We start from the raw sequence: 16,442 nt of genomic DNA on the forward strand, positions 1-16,442 counted from the left end.
CATTCTCTAGCTTGAAGTTCCATGTCCTAGAAGTTGGCAGACAATAAGCCATAGTAACTCCATCCCATAATGTGTGACTTCCCACTGCAGCTCAGCTGGTGTCAAAATAGAAAAGACAGTGTTCCAATGTCCAGGAAATACCGTGGATTTTAGATAACTTTGGTTTTGGAAGCATGAAGTTGTAGTTTTGATCTTGGCTGTGATAGTTGTAAATGTGAAGTAATAAGGAGGTTCATGAGCTACACTCCCTGTACAATAAATTTTGCACTGAGATCTTCCGCATCTGTGAAGTGGATACACTTAATGTCCTTGCATTAAAAAACGTATATGTACCCACCCTCTAGCACAGAGTAGGAGCTCCTAACACTTGTTCAGAACTGGAAAATACTGTTAGAAATGTGAGACATCCAGTGGATCTGGGACCTGAATGCTCAGGAGTGCTCTGCCTGAGCTCAGCAGGGCAGAAAGAGTGTTAGGAAAGAACTAGAAGCATTCATGGGGCTTGGCTAAGGCCGTGAGGGAACCCCACTCCCGCACCTCATTACATCCTCAGCTGGCACCGGAAGGTTTGGGTACAGAAAGACACTAAGTCTGCAGGGCTGTGCCCAAGCTGCTGGCACAGAGATACGAGGCTGAGTCCCCCAGCTCCAAGGAGTTCATGTTCAGCTCAGAGTGGTAGTCACTGAACTGCTGAGCTGAGAATCGACTAGAGAAGTTTCCTTTATCTCTCTGCGTCTTTTCATAATACGAAATGAGGAACTGGAGGCCCTGACCCGGAGCCTGCTGATACCAGGACACGGTGTTGTGTCCAGAGACAGGATGGCATTTCAGAATGGTCTGTCCCCCTTCTCCTTTGATTAGGTGTCTTGGGGACTGGATGACTCCAGCATGCACTGAACCTATGGAGGAAAGAGACAGAAGCTGAAGCCTTGGGCGAGGGAGAAATTTCATATTCCTGCAACCACCAAAAACTGTGGATTCAGGGTATATCCCTGCTGTGCTCAGGACTTACCCACCCCTTGAAGACAAAGGGTAACACAGCAGAAGAGCCTGGTGCCCCAAGCAGCATCAGGTAGGACAGGACCAGGCATCTCCTACTCAGGGCATTGGCCTCCTGGGATGAGAGGGCAGGAGTTTGCTCCTCCCTTTTCTCTGTTTGGAGGATTTGCCTGTGATGTCACTGTTCTGATGTCACCATCCCTGTAGGCTCCCATAGGCACCTTGCACCCCTGTACAGGCTCAGCTGTGTCAGGTCTTCCCCCATTCTGTCCAGCCTCCTGCAGCACAGGGTTTGCTGGCTGTGCTGAGCTGGGCAAGGAAGAGTTTGGGGCAGACGTCCACCCCCCACAGCTTCTCTGATTTTCCTCTGAGGCAGGTGCTCCACTGTCCACACCTGGGCTGGGTCATCCAGGCTGCCCCACTGAAGCCTCTTCACGCTCCCCATCAAATGGAGGCTCCAGAGAGATCTCTACCCAGGCAAGGCTGCAGGTCCTGGCTCCCTGCCATGAGAACACACCTGCACATCAGTTGATGAGAGAAGACTCAAGTTAACCCCTCCTGTGCCAGCAGTACCTCTAGTTCATCAAGTAATATCTCTGATGCAGGCACCAAGCTAAGACCGTCTCCCTTAACCCTCCTTCCCCAGACAGAGCAATCAGCAGCTCACTCAGTGGATCCACAGTGCCCTCAAGTGGCCATTTACACAGTCACTAGCGTGTGGCTCTGTTGAGTCTTCCAAGGAGGCTGGTGCTTTCTAGATTAGGCATCAGGATCTAGGACACAGCACAACTCTTGCTGATTTGTGGTTTATCTGCCTCAGACTCGACTTTTCATGTGGTTGTGAGGGAGGCGTGAAGCAAACATGTTTTTGAAGCAAGGGAATAAACATTCCAACGCTCATCATCAGTGCATAGGGAGGGAGATACCAACCAGGCCTCAGAAGCCAGCTGCAGTTGGAATGGGGTGGGCCTGGGGAAATGCTCTCTTTAACTGTAGCTAATGTCTGGAGGGGCTGACACTGGAGTTCTGTCAGCCAAAAATCTTCTAAGCATCTGGAGAAATAAACTCATAAGTGCCATGAAGTGGCAACTGCCTGCTTGTATACTCTCCTTTGTGAACACCCTGTCTGCTTTTTTGTGTGTTTGTTTTTTGTTTTGTTTTATTTTGCTTCTTTGTGATTGATTTGTAGGAATTCTTTATAATACGGATACAACTACTTTCTCATATATGTATATATTTCTTCTTAATGAAATTTTGGTGAACTTTTTAAAAATTTGATAAAGAACCATTTACTTTTTTATGGTTAGAACATTTTTTGTCCTCTGTAAGAAATCTTTACCTACCCCACAGTCATAAAGAGAGTCTGCTATGTTTTTTCCCCAGAAGCTTTAGAGTTCTAGTTTTTAGATCATGAAGGACTTTGGTCCACACCTTATTAATTTTTATTTATGGAAAGGGTCAGCAAATTTCTGCAAAGGTCAGATAGTGAACATTGTAGGTTTTGTGCACCATGCAGTCTCTGTCCGAACTACTCACCTCTGTCACTGTAGTGGAAAAGTAACCACAGACAATTCGCAGATACATGAGTGTAGCTATGTTCTAATGCACCTTTACCTATGAATACCGAAATTTCAATTATGTGTAATTTTCATGTCTCAAGATACCCTTTTTATTTTCTTTCAACCATTTGAAAATGTAAAAAAACAAAAAACAAACAAACAAACAAACAAAACATTGATAGATCCTGGGCTGTGTAAAACAGAAAGGCACCAGATTTGGCTCCTGGGCTGTAGTTTGCCCATGGCTGGTTTTTGCACTGAGTTAAGGATTGAGATTCATTATTTTTCCATGCCGATATATTGGTTTTTTTAGCACCATTTGTTGAAAAGACTATTTTCCTCCCTCTTTGTGCTACTTTGAGTGTTTGATCTAAGAAGTATAATGTATCTTTGTCTGACCACAGTTTACCTGCAGAAATAGTCTGCAATTTAACCATAGGTTTTGCATAAATGCCCTTTATCAGGTAAAGGAAGTTTCCTATTACTCCAAGCTTATTATGAGTTTTTATCAGAAGTGGATATTGAATTTAGTCAAATAAATTTGGGGCATCTATAGATATGATAATATGGTTTTTACTTTTTAGTACTGATAAGGTAAATTACATAAATTATTTTTTGAATGTTAAACCATCTCTGCCTTCTTGAGAGAAACCCATTTGATCATGATGCCTTATCCTTTTTAGATATTGTTGGACTCAATATGCTGTAATTTAAAAAGGATCATTGAATCTATGTTCATAAGGGGTATTGGTCTCTAGTTTTCTTCTTTAGCAATATCTCTGCCTGGTTTTGGTATCAGAGCAATGCTGCCTCAGAATGAATGGGAATTATTCCCTGTTCTTTCATTTCCTTCCTAGGGGCTGCTCCAGTGGGTGGCATCCTACCAATATCGATATATTATATTTTAATTTTTATTCAGTTTAAAACGGTTTCTGATTTCCCTTTTGATTTATTCTTTGCTCGAAAGTTTATTTACAAAATTATTTATTTTAAAGTATTTGGGATTTTTTTCCCCAGAGATCTTTCTGTTATTAATTTCTAATTTAGTTCCACGATGATCAGAGAACACTCTTGTTTTGACTTGAATACCTTCAAATATATTGTTACTTATTTTATGGCCCAGAGTGAGGCATAGTATTCTGCACTGGAAAAGAGCATCTTATGTATGCGGCTCTGAGGTTGACTATTTCGTAAATGTCAATCAAGATATCTTGGTTGATAGTTTTTTATTCATGTCTTCTATATTCTTACTGATATTTTGTCTTTGTCATCTGGTTAAACCAGTAACTAAAAGAAGTGTATTGAAATCTCTGACCATAATTATGGATTTATCTATTTCTTGCAGTTTTATCTGTTTCTTCTTCACTGTTTTGAGGCTCTGTTTTTAGATACATTAATATTCATGATTGCTATGCCCTCTCAATAGACTGGCTGTTTTGTAACTAAGATATGACTTTATTTGTCCCAGATAAGATTCTCTGCTCTGAAATTGACTTTGTCCATATTAATACAGCTACTCTAGCTTTCTTGGATTAGCATTTGCATGGCATATCTTGTTCCATCCTTAAATGTATTACATTCTGAGTGTTTATGTTTACAGTGCATTTCTGGTAGGCAACATATACTTATTTTTTTTAATGAATATTACAATCTATGTTTTTTAATTGGGGCATTTATACTGTGTGGATTTGATGTAGTTGCTGATCTGATTACATTTGCTTGTATCATCTTGCTACTTGTTTTAGATTGGTTACATTTCTTCTTTTTTCTTTTTTTCTTTTTTTGATGGCTTCTCGTAGATTATTTGAACATCTTTATGATTCTGTTCTTTTTTGCTGGCTAATTAGCTATAAGTCCGACTTTTGCTCTTTTAGTGGTTGCTCTATGGGTTACAGCATACATCTTTATCTTTAAAAAATCTACCATTAAGTGTCTTTGCATAAATCATGACACCTCACAATGGTATGATATTTATTTATCTGTTCCTGTATTTATGCTATTGTTGATGTAGATTTTAATATTGTGTCTGTTATAAACCCTGCACTATATTGGAAATATTTTGCTGTAAGAAATCAATTATCTTTTAAAGAAATTTAAACTTAAAAAATTTGCTGTTTGGGTTTCCAATTATATATTAAATTACTGAAAGTTGCCCCACAGCTAACTGATAACTTTTTCTTTCTGTGTTTCATTATGATTTATTGTTACATCTACAAGTTCATTAATATTTTCTTCTGTAATGTATAATCTGCTCTTAATTCCACCTAGTGTGGTTTACATCACCAGCATTATTATTTTTATTTCTAGAAGTTAGATTTGAATCTTTTTATATCTTCCTCATCTCTACAAAACTTTGAACATAAAGACCACTGTTATAATAACTGTTTAAATATGTTTGTCTGTAATTTGTCATTTCTGGGTTGGTTTGTATTGATTATTTTTTCTCCCCATAATGGGTCATTTTTGCTGCTTCTTTACATGCCTTTAATCTTTGGTTAGATACCACATATTGTGTATTTTATATTTTGGGGTGCAATATGTTTTTGTATTCCTATTAATATTCTTAGCTTAAGTGTGTTGGAAACAAGAAGAAAAAAATTACCAGCAGACATTTTTTTTTTCTCATAAAGAATTTGGCAAGCTGATTTAAAAATACATATAAAAAATGAAAAGGGTCAAGAGTGGTCAAGAACGCATGTTAAAAAGAAAAAAGCTTGAAACATTAAACTACCAGACATTGAAAACTATTATAAAGCTATAGAAAATAAAACTGTGTTACTGGTGCAGGAAATGACAAAACAGACCAATGCAACAGGATAGGACCCAAAAAACCAGACCCCTCATACACATGTATACACATGTATTTGATCCCCTCCTTACATCCTATGCAGAGAATTAATTACAGGTGCATTACATATCTTAGTGTGAAAGGCTGAAAATACAAAGGTTTCAGATGAAATTATTTTTTTAAATGATCATTTTGAAACAGGCAAATATTTCCTAATCAGGATATCAAAATATAAAATGCTAACCAATAAGGGGAAAAAATAAAATGATTGTATCTTAAAGTTTTCTTTTTTTCAACAGACACCATTAAGAGAGTGAAAAAGTAACCTATGGAGAGAGACAGAGTCAGAGACAGACAGAGAGAGAGAGAGCCAACCCAAACTTGCATATGCCTCTGGTGAGAGTGTAACTTGGTACAACTACTTTAGAAACCTCAAAGACTCCTGAATGTTTGGTGTGGTTGTTACTTGGATCTTCTTTAAATAACTTTCCATTAACACTTTCTCAGTATCTCATGAAACCAAGTAAATTTTACATTACATTTCTAGAAAGATTTAGACTGAAGAAGGGAATTCAACACAGAATTACTGCAGGATTGTCAAAAAGATTTTAAAGAGCTACATAAACATTTGTTAATGAGCTTTATTGTGTATGCTAGTTATTTCTGAATCATTAATTTCAGTGGTAATTCTTACTAAGGGTTCTAATTTTTTCTTTATAGTTGGTAGCTGCAAATAGCCTTAATTTTATTTGGTTCTGGCTGGCTGACTCCTGGGTATAGTACAGATGTAAATTACTGACACTCAGAAATAGTTTTTTATTAATGTGCTGAAACTTTGTATTTTTATTAAGGAAATTTACTTGATCACTATCCCTGAGCGTAAGCTCCAGTGTTCACTCCCGCTTTTAGAATCTTGAACCATATATAGGATTCCTAGAATCCATAAACCACAATTATTACTACCCAGTGTAGCCTGTTCTAGTATTTCAGAGGTTATTTCTTGACCTCCTACTAGCAGAACAAACTGATACCCCAAATGCATTTGTCCCCCTTGATGAGGGAAGAGCAGGTATTCTGAGCACTGTGAGGACAGCTGAGCACATGAGGGTTTGTGGGCAGGGAGGAGGGGACCGTGCCACACTGTGGCTGAGCTGCTGGCACAGAGATACACAGTCGAGTCCCCCTGCTCTGCGGACTGGATCTTCAGAGTGGAGAATGAGCCGTCAGGCCTCTCAGCAGAGAAGCGGTCATCAGGCATTCCCGATTTGTCTGGTGTGTCCTTATTTTGGAAGTAGATCAAAAACTCTGGGCCTTGCTTCAGGATCTGTCGGTACCAATAAAGTGTTGCATGACCAGAAACTGGATCACACCTGAGAGTTACATTCTGTACCCTCTCTGTGACCCTGTACCTGGGGGACTGGGAAACTCCAGCACCTGTGTGATCTGTGGAGACAGAAGGTGGAGACAGAATGAGGAAAACAATTATAGTCATCACCATGTGCACACACACATGTGCACACATGTGTGTATACACACATGCACACACAAATACAGGTGCACACATACACATGCACACTCACCTGCCCCCAGCAGACAGATGGCCACACAGCAGAGGAGCCTGGAGCCCATGGCAGGGATGGAGCTAAATGGGAGGTTTCTCAGATCAGGCCCTTCTCTGCAAGAGCCCAGAAGGAGGGTGTCCTTTGTCCCGCAGGGCAGTTCCCACAGTGACAGCACTTCCTCTACCAATCTCCACGTCCTCATTAACACAAGATTTATGTAACAGCATACATGAATGACTAATTTAAATATCTATAAGCTCCTTATAAACAAAATAAATTCATAGACCATCACTTTTGGCTCCAGAGTTGTCTGGACACAGAGGTCTCACATTGCGTCACTGAATTTATCTTCTGACCAAACAATCACTCCTCCATCTGCAGGGCACATTCACTAAGATGTGTCAACAGCACTTCCAATACAGGACACCAGGGAGTGAACCTGATGTCTTCTCAGCAGGTCAGGGAGTCCTGTGAGCATCCCTGTTTCTGTCACAGTCTCGTCCATTGTGCCACTCACATGTGCTCAACACGACTATTAAGTTCAATTGGTTTCTCATGTATTGCATCACATTTTTATCTCCTGGGATCATTTCCCCAGGTTCCCAGTGCTGAGATCTCTGCCAAGGGGGTCACTGAGGTCAGGGTGCAGAGCCTCCTCTGCCTTTATGTGCAGAGAGGAGGCGGCCGTGCAGCACTGTGGAGTAGCTGCTGGCACAGAAGTACACAGATGTCTGCGAGGGGGTGGCAGACTTCAGAGTGAGGGGAAAGTTCTCTTTACTTGATCTGGAAACACTGTAGCCATCCGGGACATCTCCTTTGTCAGTGCTGTCAACACCGTATGAGTAATGGATCAGCCTCAGCCCCAGCCCAGGATCCTGTCGATACCAGTACATGTTGTCATGGTTCATATACTGGGTACATCTCAGTGTCACACTCTGTCCTGTCTCCAGAAACTGGAATTTGGGGTTCTGAGTGACACCAGCATTCACCGGACCTGCAGAGAAGAAAAAAGCTGATGCCACAGCTCCAGTGTAATGTTTGGTGCTAGGACCTGGAAACCAATGGGGAGCCCACGAAGGCCTCACCTGCCTGCAGGAGACAAAAGGCCACACAGCACAGGAGGCCAACACTCATGGCAGTGCCAGGAAGAACAGAAGGACCTTCTGGGTCTGGGCATTGATGAAAAGGGAAGGGGCCCTGGAAGGCGTCATTCTGAGACCTCCCTCTCCCTGCCTGGGCCCCAGAGCCTTCCTGACACCAGGGGCCACGCCCCTTTCCGCAGAGGGTCACATCTGAAGTAAATGTGCAAGTGAACAGCTTAGAATGGGACGAATGCACTTGTCTGAATTGACACAAGCCTTACAGGTTTTTCTTGACTTTTTGTAAAACAATTTGTAAGTCCATGTATACTTAATTCCTGCGATGATATAATTCCTCACTAATACACTGGTTTGAACTAAGTATTTCTGTAGTCTAGAATCTTAGGGAAAATCCTTATGGCTTCCTGATGCCTTTTATGACTCCTTTGTCCCAAGTACTTCTTCAAGTATCCTTTTCTACTTTGCTTAATTGACCACAATCCTGTTAACATCTTCTGCCTGCGATGATTCCCTCTGGTTTCTGGTTTCTAGTTTCTGGTTTCCAAATCCCAGGGGCAGCCTCATCAACCTTTGAGGAATCATCTTGCTCTGTTTCTTGTCAACTGACTGACAGATAGGACACCTGCCTAATGTGGCTAGAGCACCTTCCTGGCCACCCAGAGCACCTGCTTCCTGAGCTTGGGGTGAGACCGCAGCAGGTAGACCTCCCATTGGTGACCTACCTGGCTTTGTGGAGAATGGTGGCTGCACAGCACTGCAGATGACCTGTTGGTACAAAGGTGTACAGATGTGGGGGGACTTGGGGAAAGATGGTAGACTCCAGGTTAAGGAAAAATGCTCTGTTTTCATTTGTGACATCGTAAGTCTTGGGGCATATGCCTTGGTGCAGGATGCCTGCCACTAATTATGTAACAAATATAAAGGAGCTTAAACTTTGTATCTTTTCTCCCAGAGTCCCACACTTAGAAGGACCCCGCACTTGGTTTGGTATTCTACTCTTGTGATCTTAAAAATCTTAACAATGTTTGAAGAAAATGCCTGCAAATAAGTGACACAGCAGGGCCTGAGTACTTGATTTGGTGTTTCACATGCTCATCTCCCAGGTGCTGCTTTCCTTTAGCCCAAGCACATGTCTGGGGTCCTGGTCACTCAGTATCTGTGAAGCTGAAGAGAGGACACAGAAATTCCTGCCAGAGACAATTGGTGCCTCATGCTGTACCCACACCTGAAGCTGTGACACTGGGCTCCAGCGAGCCCATGAGTGGGTTCCAAGTCTGTGCCTGTCCTTTGAAGACAGAGGGACACAAAGCACAGGAGTCTGGTGTCAGATCAGAACAGAAAGAAGAATATTCTAGCTCAGAGATGGTGTTTTATGGTTGGGCACTTGGGGTCAAGGCAAGAAGAACCTTCTCCCAGTGTGGTGTCTTCTCTCAGTGTCATCTCTGTTGCCTGGGCTTTGCTTGGCCCCTGCATCCTTGTGTGTGGATACAAAGCCCAGATGCATGTTGTCTGATGGGCCCTCCAAGTCACATCCTTTAAGGTGACTAACACTTTGCCAAAGATAATTATGTAAAATAATTTGAGTGAATAAGTGGATAATAATAAAAAAGAATGAAAATACATAAGTTTTTGAGAAACCAGCCTCTCCCAACTGGGGAGACTTTAGACAGTCATTTCCACACAACCTCTGTCTCCAGATAGGATTGTCCCTGACATGGATCAGGTAACTCACATGGGTTTAAACACTTAATAAACATAAAATTTTCTACAAGCACCACACTCTCTTGAATATTTAGTCATGTACTAAAATGAAAGTGTTTTAATGAATAGAGGTTTTAAATTTCCATTAAAACGATGACTGAGCAAAACTACTCCAGTGATAGAAGTCATGTAGTTGGTTGTCAGTAATGGAGACAGGCTTCGCAAAGGTGGTTAGGACTTTGGACTTCCCAGCTTCAGAAACTGCAGCATGATGGTTTCCAATTTCATCCATGATGCTGCAAATGATAGTATATCACTTTTTCTTATAGCTCAGTAGTATCCATTGTGTATTTTGTTATAAACAACAGAAACAAACTCATACAGAAAATTGGTACCAGAGATGTGGGGTGTTGCTTATAACAAATCCTTGAAAATGTGGAAGCAGCTTTGGAACTAGGTGTTACGCAAAGTTTGGAGGAAGTTGGAGGACTCAGAAGAAAACAAAAAGATGAAGGAAAGTTTGGGATGTCTTGGAGACTGATTACGTAGTGGCAAGGAGAATGCTGATAGAAATATGAACAGTAAAGTCTTTTCTGAGAAGGTCTCAGATGTAAATGAGAAGGGATTTATTGGAAACTGGGGCAAAGATCACCTTTGCTATGAGCTGGCAACTGGCTGCATTTTGTCCATGCCCTAGGACTTTGTGGAAGTTGAAACTTGAGAGTTGTGAACCAGAGTATTTGGTGGAAGAAATTTCTAAGCAGAAAATCATTCAGGATGCTGCATGGCTACTTGCAACAGCCTACACTGAGTTATGGCAGAAAAGGCATGATGTAAAGCCAGAGATTAAAAGGGAAGCAGAGAGTAAAGATTTGGAAAATTTGCAGCCTGGCCATGTGGTAGAGAAGCAGAAACATTTTCAGAAGGAAAATGCAATGGTGCTAAGAAGATTAATACAAAGGAAGGGGATTGTCAAGAGAAAGGGAAAAGGCCCTGAAGGCATTACAGAAGCCTCTGGGGCCAACCCTTCCATTTCCGGCCCAAAGGCCTAGGGAGACAGAATGGTCTTGGGGAACAGGCCTGAACAGCGCCCTCCACAGGCTCACTGCCCTGGGCCACCTCGGGATGCTGCTTGTCATACCCCTGCTGCTGCAGCCTTGGCTAAATTGGCCTCAGACGTGCCCACAGCTTTGAAAGATATAAGCTGGAAACGTTGGTGGGGTCCTCATGTTAACAAGTCTGCAGGCTCACAGAATGCCAGAGCTCTGAAGGCTTGGGACTGTTCATCCTGATTTCAAAGGATGTATGGAAAAGTCTGGGGGCCCAGGGAAAGATCTATTGCAAGGGCAGATTCACCACATTCACCGCTAGAGCAATGTTGAATGGAAGCACAGGGGTCAGAGTTGCAGTAGAGAAACCCCAACAGTGCCAAGCCTAGTAGAGCTATGAGAGCAGGACCGCCATAGAGACCCAAAGCTTGTGGAGCTACCAGAGTGCAACGCCAGTCTGGGAGAGCTGAAGTGTAGCCTGAGACCAGAAAAGCCATAGGAGAAGAGTTGTCTGAGGATTTGGGGACCCAGTCCCCACACCAGCTTGCAGAAGACACCAATCATGGAGTCAAGGTATAAGATTCACCAGCTGTAAGATTTAATGCCCGCCCTGTGGTTTTCAGACTTGTCTGGAACTTGTAACCCTTTTCTTTTGGCCTATTTCTCCCTTTTGAATGGGAATATGTACCTTTGCTTGTCCCACCATTGTATCTTAGAAGTAGATAACATGTTTTGATTCACAGACAGAACTTTGAACTTCATGGTTCAGCTGCTGCAAAACAGTTTGGCAGTTACTCAAAAAGATAAACATAGTATTACCATATGACTCAGCAGTTCTACTCCTAGGTATATATCCAAACAAACTGAAAACAGAGAAAAAATAAATACCTGCAGGCCAGTGAGTATTGCAGCATTATCCACAACAGCCAAAAGGTGGAAACAACCCAAATGTGCATCAACTGATAAGCAAATAAATGAAATGTAGCAGATATCTTGAATGGAATGTTCTTTACTCACATAAAGGAGTGAAATTCTGACACATGCTGCAACATGACTGAACTTTGAAAGCATGTGCAAAGTGAAAGAAACCGGATACAAAAGAAAAACTGTTATATGATTCCACATATATGAACTATCTAGAACAGGCAAATTCATATAGACAGAAGGTAGATTAGAGGTTACCAGGGGCTGAGGGGTAAAGGGAATAGGAAGTTACTGATAAGAGGGCTCAGAGCTTCTGTCTGAGATGATGAAAAAAAATGTTTTGAAAATAGACAGTGATGATGGCTCGACAATATTGTGAATGCACTTGTCCTAAATGACTGAATTATAAACTTAAAGTGATAGAAAACTGTTTTGTGTGTGTGTGTGTGTGTGTGTGTGTGTGTGTGTGTGTGTGTGTGTGTAACCTACGTTAAATAACCTATGTGACCACAATTTTTAAAAAGTTAAAAAAATCTACTTTAAAAGGGCAAAAATAAATATAGACAACTAAATTTTCATCATAGAACAGCGAAAGGAACCCAAGTGATTTAAATGCATTGACAATTGATCTTAGAGTGTATCCCACAAAGGGTTTCTGATATAGTTCTAATTTTCTTTTGTAGTATAAGACAGCTTCCTGGAGGCCATCTCTCTACTCACATTTAGAACTGTCAATCTTCTGAAAATTTTCCAGTCTGGGCAGTTTGAAGTCATAACATTGTTTCAGTTTGCAATACTTTGATTCTAAGTAAGGTTGAGAAGCTATTCACATATGCAGTGATAATTCATGTTTTCTCTTCTGTGAATAACCTATTTTAATTAAGCATTGTTGTTTTATTATGTTGTCTTTTACTTACTAAGTAATGAGAATTTTATACTCATTTTAGACACTTACTATGTTAGAAAAGGAGAGCTCTGCTTTCCTTTTCAATAAAAACAGATCCCATTGTTTCAGTGGCTGAGTTCTGTGAAGTCTCACTTCCCATGACCACAATGCCCAGCAGGGCACAAGCAGCTTTCTTCAGTGGTTGTCCACCACATGATGACCCAGTGAGCCTGGATGCTTCCAAATTGTAACTTGGCAACTGTACCGTGTAGCTTCCAGGTTCATCAAGTGGCAAAGGAGAGTTGAAGGGTGACTGTGAAGAAGACACTTGACCCAGTGGGCTTGAGACTGTGGTGCTTAGAAAGTCCTGCTTACAATGCTGGCCTTTGGCTGGCATTGGAAACATGGCTGGTAACCCTTCCCTGCACTGATATAAAACCTTTCCTAACAGAGAACGGTGACTCATTTTGCCTAGACTGTTGGTGCAAATAATGTTGTACTGAACACTGGATTTCCTTCTGGGGTCTGGATTTCTGGTAGGTGCTAGGCAGCAGGTGCCAACATGACCTGCCCCTGATAAAACCTCTTGGGCGCTGGGTATCTAACGGCTCCCTTGGCAGAACACTGAGCACATGTGGCTGCTGTTTTGTTGCTGAGGAAGAGTCAGCTCTGCAAGGCCCTCCTGGAAGGAAGAGATCATAAGGGATCCTGCCTGTAGATTCTTCTAGATTCTACCTGTGTCTCTTCCCTCTATGATCTGTGGCTGAGTATTTATAAATGTTACATTGATATGTTTTAGCCATGACTACAACTCTGTGCCATATCCGTTGAGTCTTTCCAGCTAATCTCCAAAATGGAAGCACACTTTGGGACATATCACAGTGCCACAGGATATGTTCAAGGGCCAGAATTGGAGCCTTAAATGGGAGGCCTTGAAGAAGAACATTCCAGGCAGAGGGAACAGTCAGAGCAAAGACCTAAGGCAGAAGTCTGCCTGGTGTATTTGAGGAATGGCCAGAAGGCCAGTGTGGCTGTGAAAAAATAAGCAAGGGAAAGAGGAGCAGAGGAGGAGGCAAGAAACAATGGAGAGAGGGCGGTCTAGGGCCCTGTGGGCTTATGTAGGCTGTAGGGTTTCACGTTGCTCATGCTCTGAGGCCACTGGTCTGGCAAGTGCTCTGTGACTCCTATGCAGGCAGGGACTTGCCGGGGAGGGGCGGGGACTCCTGAGCACAGGGCAACCTCAGTTTTTCTAATTCCCTTTATGCACAGAAAGGAGGTAGCCGTGCAGCGCTGTGGAGTAACTGCTGGCACAGAAGTACACAGATGTCTGCGAGGGGATGGCAGACTCCAGCGTGAGGGGGAAGTCCTCTTTACTTGATCTGGAGACGCTATAACCATCAGGGACGTCTCCTTTTGCAGTGATACCAGCATCAGTTGAGTAATGGATCATCCTCAGCCCCAGCCCAGGGTCCTGTCGGTACCAGCACATGTAATCATGGTTGTTAGTCTGGTGACATCTCAGAGTCACCTCCTTTCCTATCCTTGTAACCTTGTGTCTTGGGTTCTGGGTGACTCCAGCATTCATGCAGCCTGTAATAGAGAGTGACAGAATCTCATGATGTCACAGGAAAAAGGCTTGTACCGGAGTCTTGGGAATTCCCAGGAAAGAAGCCCACGTGTGACCAGCACTCACCTGCCCACAGCAGAAAAAGGGCCACACTGAACAAGAGCCTGGGGCCCATTTCAGGTCCAGGGCAGAATCTTGTGTCTCCCAGTCCTGTTTGGGGAAACTGAACATGGGCTATCAGTGACTCAGTGAGGTCATTGTTCCTGACAAATGCTTGAGCTGCAGAGCTCGGCTGTCATACTCCTTCCCACAGGAACAAGTCAGTTATCAATTGTATATAATCTTATGATGTAGTACATATAGTAATAATGTATAAGATGTACCCAATTTATCAGCTCAGAGTGGAAAAAAATGGTAAATGTTTTTGAAGAAATCTGATAAGTTCCTTTGCTCTTTCCCCGATTTTAATAAGAAATGTTTTCCTCTCTGCATATTTTATTCCCATTAGGATACAATTCCTTATTTGTGTATTGCTTTAATTTTTCTAATTTTCCTGTATTCTAAGGGACATTGTCATGACAGTCCTGGTGCTTTATTTGACTTCTCTGCTTGAAGTTCACCTTCAAGTATTTTGAACTAGTAAATTCTTCTCTTTGCCTAAACTCTGGATAATTGGATATCAGTCTACAGTGACAACCTCTTCTATATCCAGAAAGATTCCAAAGCCTCAGGGTCAGGGTCATTACAATTTGAAGAATTATTTTCTGCTGTCTCACATCAATTCACCAGATAGGAGCCTGCCCCGCAAGCTCAGGCTCTGTGTGTTTTCATGGGTACTGTGATGGTCAATGTTACATATCAACTTGACTGGGTTAAGAGGTGCCTTTATAGCTGGTAAAGAACTATTCCTGAGTGTGTCTGTAAGTGTGTTTCAGATGGAGACTGGCTTATGAGTCAGTGGACTGGGAGATGAAGGTCTACCCTCACTGCGGGTGGGCACTATCCAACAGGCTGGGGACCCAGAGAGAACAAAAAGACAGAAGAAAGGCAAATTTCTCTCTCTTTCTTCTGGAGCCGGGACACCCTTCTCCTGACCAGAGAAATCAGAACAACAGGTTCCTTGGCCTTTGGACTCTGACAGTTGCCCCAGTGGCCCGGGTTTCTCAGCCTTTGTTCTCATACTGAGAGTTACACCGTTGGCTTCTCTGCTTCTGAGCCCTTTGGACCTGGACTGAGGCACGTTACTGGCTCCCTCGTTCCCCAGCTTGCAGACAGCATAGTGCAGGGCTTCTCAGCCTTCATAGTCATGTGAGCTAAGTCTCCTAAAGAATCACCCTTCATCCGTCTGTCTGTCTGTCTCTCTATATCCATCTGTCTATCCCTTCCTATTGGTTCTGTCTGTGTGGAGATCCCTGACTAATAAGGGTGTGACTTCTCCTTTCATTCCAGGTGAGGCTACAGGGGACTGGATCACCTAAGTCCCACTGGCTGTGCTTTCTGTGAGGAAAAGAGTAGACTCATTAGGAATGTGCATGAGATGTTCACCCAGAAGTACGTGTGTCTGGTGCCTCCAGGGACACAGGAAAATGTCCTGTTTATCCAGAAGGATTTACACCCACCAAATGGGAGAATATTGATTGGGCCATATGTGTACAAGGTGGAAACATTACATTTAGTCAGTAGCCGTACATATTATTATTTCTTATACAGGTCATACTTCAGTGTGAGGTTTCTTTCTATGATTACAATCCTGATATTGTCTTGATGGGTATTTCCTACAATCATGTTCTATTGAGAAAGGACACAGAAGCAGACAAGAGACCAAGAAGAAGGGAGTCAGTGTAGCACCCACATGGAAAGGCTGTGGCTGAGGCCTGGCAAGCCCAGGAAGGAATTTTCCATCTATGCCCAGAACTCGCTCTGTCCCAGGAGACCAAGAGCCACACTCCAAAGGAGACCATTGCCCATGGATGGGTCAGGGTAAAAAGAGGGAGCTTTCCATCCAGGGAACAAATGGTTTGTGAAAGGACACACAGAATCCCAAAGTTCTGAGGACCATCCTCAAAATAAAGTGTGACCTACCAATAATGTTAGCATTCCAAACAAAACTCCAACTTCTTTGGGGAGATAAGCATTTACCAGGAATATCTACTTTTTCTTTACTTTTTAATTAATTAATTGAAAGAATATATTCTGTTGTTGAAATGTACACCTCATCTTGAAGCTTTGTCTGGTTTTTGTGCTGCTGTTTTTCAGGCACCTCGACAGCACCTATGCATGTGAACAGCTATACGTGCATTTGCCGTG

General features: G+C 42.5%; 2 gene segments (V, D, J or C); both read right to left on the bottom strand.

Annotated features, from left to right (window-relative positions):
• Window positions 1-585: 585 nt before the first annotated feature.
• On the bottom strand, window positions 586-6,975 carry LOC134380845 (T cell receptor beta variable 7-8-like). The segment is given in 3 exon segments: window positions 586-899; window positions 6,478-6,789; window positions 6,927-6,975. Coding segments are annotated over 3 exon segments (675 nt in total).
• A 6,842-nt stretch (window positions 6,976-13,817) lies between these two features.
• Window positions 13,818-14,352, bottom strand: LOC134380846 (T cell receptor beta variable 10-3-like). The segment is given in 2 exon segments: window positions 13,818-14,158; window positions 14,262-14,352. Coding segments are annotated over 2 exon segments (390 nt in total).
• Window positions 14,353-16,442: the final 2,090 nt, after the last annotated feature.

The sequence above is a fragment of the Cynocephalus volans genome, chromosome 6, assembly GCF_027409185.1.
Source record: "Cynocephalus volans isolate mCynVol1 chromosome 6, mCynVol1.pri, whole genome shotgun sequence".
Taxonomy (NCBI): domain Eukaryota; kingdom Metazoa; phylum Chordata; class Mammalia; order Dermoptera; family Cynocephalidae; genus Cynocephalus; species Cynocephalus volans.